General features: G+C 29.6%; 1 protein-coding gene across 1 annotated transcript; it reads right to left on the minus strand.

The window, feature by feature from the left end:
- Positions 1-3754, minus strand: LOC139843446 (protein DEHYDRATION-INDUCED 19-like). The gene is made up of 5 exons (XM_071833522.1): positions 3458-3754; positions 2917-3056; positions 1725-1804; positions 1011-1319; positions 1-320 (listed from the first exon to the last, which is right to left on the minus strand). The coding sequence occupies exons 1-5, from the start codon at positions 3552-3554 to the stop codon at positions 212-214; spliced, it is 735 nt and encodes a 244-aa protein (XP_071689623.1). The 5' UTR covers positions 3555-3754; the 3' UTR covers positions 1-211.
- Positions 3755-5201: the final 1447 nt, after the last annotated feature.

Below are 5201 nucleotides of genomic sequence, written 5' to 3' on the forward strand. Positions count from 1 at the left end.
TGATATTTCGATAAAGATGATGTAACAAAAACATACAATGAATCAGAAATAAATATTACTGATTTCATTAGAATAAAACAATCATTTGCTCATACAACATGGGTTTGAGAGATCAAGAGCCAAGAACAAATTTCTAGAATGCTTCACTCAAACAATGTAATGTTATAGTATTGCATATTACTTGCTCGCTTCTCGCTCTCATTGTCGGTTTTTAGTCAGTTAAAAGCGTTGACATCAGCAAATCTTGCAAAAAAACAGCTCGTCCAGTAGCTTGTCTCATTCTTTTTTCTCGTTCTTCAGAACTCAATGAAGGATCAAAACTGCGATAGAAATATGTTATAATAGAAATGGCAAATTAGTTTCACTTGTATATAGGTCCAATCTGTATTTTGTAAAAAAAAAAAAAAAATTTTTGGCATACAGAGTTTTAACTTAACAAGGCAAATTTGGGTTATATTTCTGTACAAATTTCAAATGTCTTCTAGAGTCTATTTTCACGGATACAAACACCAAATCCACAAAACATATATGACTATACCACTAGATTTAAAAAAAAAACATAGCTTTATGGTGAGTTTAGTTACTTCTTAATTAAATGGTTTAGCGTTAAATGTTGAACCTCTGAATGACTTATGGTGTTGAATGGTTCAACATTCATTCAGAATTAAAATACTCTCTTAACTATTAAGCACCTAAATATTATGTAATATCTTCTTTAAATTTTATCAAGAACACTTATTTAACAACTATATTGTTTTTTAATTCATGCAAAAGGTTAAAAAGGTGAATTCACATCATTCACATTGTTCATTCAAAATGATCATCAAACAGGTTATTGTCATTCAGAATATTTGAATCATTCAGATTATGAGCCATTCAGCGCTTAATCATTCAGCATATTAACTGTTTATAAATAGAAGTAATTGCAGGTCAACCAAAACATACTTGCACATCTTCTACAATAAGTTACCCATTTTACGAATGAAACCAAAACATAAACGAAATATTACCTTGATTTCCATATATGTTGTGGAGTTGGACTCTTCACAGATTTTTCCTCGACATTCGACACTATCGATTTCGAGATTTCTTCAGATTCAGACCCAGGAAAATTGAGAACCAAAGACGATAAGAACGGATCAGAAGCTGCAGCAGTTGTTGATGATGACGTGGCGATATTTGATGACCGATAACCACCACCGCCACTACTGCCGCCGCCAAGAAGCACCTGCAGATGAGCCTCTCGAAGATCCCGACCCAAAAGAGAAAGCGCTTGACTGTTTGGAACAGCTACTCTACGTAATCTACGACGTCGCTGCATGTATTCTTAACATTAAGGAAAACAATGATGATCCAAACATAACATTATCCTTAAAATTAGAGTCGTTCAAGATTCGATTAGCCTGCAAACATTGATCTAAACAACCTCAATTATAGCCTTGTTTTTTTGTCAAACAGGTTAAAAGTAGGCCAAATAGTGTGACCATATTTGGCACATGTATATATATAGAAAAATAGAACATTTATTTTTAACATTTATTTAAATATACTGATAAGAAACCACTTTGTCAAAACAAGACCGAAAAATACAAAATAAAAAGCAGTCCAGCTTTAAGAGTTATATCAACAACCCATGATTAAAAAGGTAAGGCTTTTAATGCACAAGGTACAATTCATGAAGGTGACTGCCATATTATAAAAGGTGAATTACATAGTAAAAGGATATTTTAAATAAGTGTCCATGTTGTAGAGTGATATGGCTTAACATATCTCTTGTCACTTTAACTGAGCAAACTGGACAAATCTGCAAAAGAAAAATGAATGCAATGTGATTCACAAATACATACTTTTTCTCCAAAACAATTGCAGTAGATTTCATATTTAACATAAATTCCTATTCCTATTTCCACCCTTAGAAACTATTGGTGGTGTTTTCGCCGTGTCTTGTCTAAAATAAAAGGTGATTAATACATTTGACAAACTGGTCAAAGTCAAACGCTTTTATCAGACCATGCGTCGAAAAAGCCACGCAGTTATTTTGAGATGGAGGAAGTAGGTTACCGATAAATGAAGTCACCAAATATCTTATTGTTCCCTTTATCATACAAGCTCCCAAAAACTAGCTTTTAGCCTATCGTCATCGATAAATATCATAGATACTTCTTCAAGCTTTTTTTTTTTTTTTTAAAAATCATCAAACGATAATTCAAATCTCTGGTTAAAATACCCAAATGTCAATTTGATACACTATTATTTACCAAACTAACATCAATATCATTCTATCTGTTGCCCTCAATATATAGTTGAACTGCCTCACAATCTTTTATTATAGAGTTCACATGAACTTCATAGGCAATATGAGGCAAAAGGCCACATACCACCAAAAAAAACTGTTACCTTGGAAGATTCAAAGATGTTATGATCACTATTTTATTAACTCTTGCAAAGTTAAGTATCAAAAAATGCAAACCAATCCTTAATTAATTTCAAAAAGAAAATATACAGTAAAAAGTAATAATGATAAAAAATTAATATTAATAATTAATATTAATAATAATAATTAATCTAAATCCAAGTAGAAGGTAATATCCCAAAGTTTATGAATATAAATAAATCCATCTTTATGATATCAACACCAAACCTACCAAATATTGTACTACTAACATTTTCATCATAAATCTCCTTAGGTGGCCTATAATTGGAAATTTAAGCCTATCCAAAGTCCAGACATCAAATCTACACTTTCACCAACATGCTTAAAATCATCAAGCCTTGCAAATATATGCATAAAGTCAAAGCTTTTTTCACATCAAAGCTTGACCAACCAAACATCAATAAATATATATAAACACATATAGACATAGCATACAGCTAGAACTGAAAGATTTATATATGTAGAAATAGTAAGATTATTACAGTGGCTCTGGATTCACAGGAATGTTCATCTTCAAGATGAGAACATAAAGATCCGATATCAAAATCCTCATAACAATACGGGCATGGAAAATCGGGTCGGATTTCTTCTTCTACCTCAAAATCATCAACGTTTAACCGATCTGAAAATTACCAAAAAAAAATAAAAAATCAAAAAACATATCAAAAAGATAATAATTCAAAAACACAAAAAACAACCCAGATCTTAAAAAACATCATATATTTGAAAAGCCCCAATCGTTCATCGAAAGTAATTAAAAATCAAATTTTTAATTTATTGTTATTAGCATTAATTAATTAACATTTTTTATACTTACAAATTTATTTGTTAATGAAAGTAAAAAGCATATCAAATCAATAACATTTCAAGAAAAGAAAAACAACCTAGATCATAAAATACACCAAAAATAAAAAAAAAGCTTCAATCTTTCATTTAAAATAATAATAATAATAAATCATTTCTCTAAATATAATAAACTATATAATCTAAAAATAAATAAATGAAAAAAAAAGAAAAAAGAACCCAGATGGGAGGTGGTCTGATGGTGATGGTGGTGGTGTTGCATCGTAAACTGCCGTTTCGCAGCGGCGAGACGGGCGGTCCAAAAATCGGAATCCATTGAGAGGTAATAGAGAAATGGAAAGAGAAATGAGCCGTTGAAAAATGAAATAAATTTTTATAATTTAGAACAGCAAAATGATTCCATTATAGGTGTTTGAAAGAGATATTGTTTTAGGAGAGATAAAATAATTAAGTAATTGAATTATAATAATGTTATTTTATATTTTTGGGTTATGTGATAATGATATGATATTGTTTGGATTTAGAATAGGTTGATAAAAATTTATCGTTTAGAGAGAGGAGAGAAGAAAGAAGGTCGTTATGTGGTTATTTATGGTAGGAATAAACGACCAAAAGTGGGTCTCCTTCAGTACATAGGGTAAAAATTTGTTGTTCGTTTAAGATTAGTTTTGTTGAAGTACATGTGATTCTTGTCTTATTTGTTTTTAGAAATTTTCTAAACATATTTTTTAAAGTTATACTTAAACTTTTAAAATATTCAATAAATATAGTTCTAACTGGTTGAAAGTATCCCACTAGCTTATTACTAATCACCTTGGAACACTTTTTATATTACTTCCTCCTTTTCTCATTTATCATATATTATTTCATTTTGAGATGTATTAAATTAATTATCCACTTCTACAAATAAAAAAGAATAAGAAGTTTGAGTTGTATTATATCCTTAACGTACTTAACGTATGTGAATAAGGTTAAAGAAGAAAGAAAAAATAAGAGTAAAATTTGAACGAAAACAGAAAATACAATACTTTCATGACAGTTTCTTAAACCGTGTACTTTTTGTCTTGTGACAATAAAAATGGGACAGATGGAGTACTATATATGGACACGATATTTAAGCATTGCCCTAATTGTTGGGATTTAACAAGTTCATAATATACTTAAAACAATTTAAGAATTAAGATAGCGGAAGCATGTAAATTACCATTTTGTGACTTGTTAATCTTTAACCATTTAAAGTTAAATCCAAAGTACAAAATATATCCTAATACATTTTTCTCTAAAAAATGAAAATACAACCTAATATATTTTACATGCCAAATATAAAATAAATTACGTAACCAAAATTAATACTACATACCAAATGAATAATTAATATTACAAACCAAATTGAATGAATGACAAATAAATCAAACAAACATCCATTCATACACAAGGTCATGGCTATAATTGTGAACAACAACATACAACAAATATGACCAAAATGGAAGAGCTCAAAACCCATTTTGGGACTCAAATAATTCGGCCAAACCATTAAACCCACCAAAACCCTTTAATTTTTGCATTTTACTTTCATGCATATACATAAAATGCAAAATATATAGTGAGCTTAATAACCATCTCGAAGCATATTTCAACAACTTTGGCTCTAGATACCATTGTTGGGATTTAACAAGTTCATAATATACTTAAAACCATTTAAGAATTAAGATAGCTGAAGCATGTAAATTACCATTTTGTGACTTGTTAATCTTTAACCATTTAAAGTTAAATCCCAAGTAGGATCAAATTGTGAAATATACTTACAAACTACAAGCAAGAATAAAGAGATTATACCTATTCCAAGCTAGGTAATGAATGATGAAGATGATGATGAATGGAGCTCCAAAAGATGAAGCCTCAAGTTATAATACCCCAAGCTTTTGATACCAAACCTTTGTACTTTAGTTAGGATTTATTAACA

Source organism: Rutidosis leptorrhynchoides, chromosome 4 (genome assembly GCF_046630445.1).
Source record: "Rutidosis leptorrhynchoides isolate AG116_Rl617_1_P2 chromosome 4, CSIRO_AGI_Rlap_v1, whole genome shotgun sequence".
In the NCBI taxonomy this organism is placed as follows: Eukaryota; Viridiplantae; Streptophyta; class Magnoliopsida; order Asterales; family Asteraceae; genus Rutidosis; species Rutidosis leptorrhynchoides.

Bases quoted from the DNA above. Each gene is read 5' to 3' on its own strand.
- LOC139843446 (XM_071833522.1), bottom strand. From the start codon at position 3,554: ATGGATTCCGATTTTTGGACCGCCCGTCTCGCCGCTGCGAAACGGCAG. The intron at 1,320-1,724 runs ATCCTTTTACTA...TTAAGAATACAT, and splicing joins CATGGACACTTATTTAAAAT to GCAGCGACGTCGTAGATTAC. The intron at 321-1,010 runs GTAATATTTCGT...TTTCTATCGCAG, and splicing joins CAACATATATGGAAATCAAG to TTTTGATCCTTCATTGAGTT.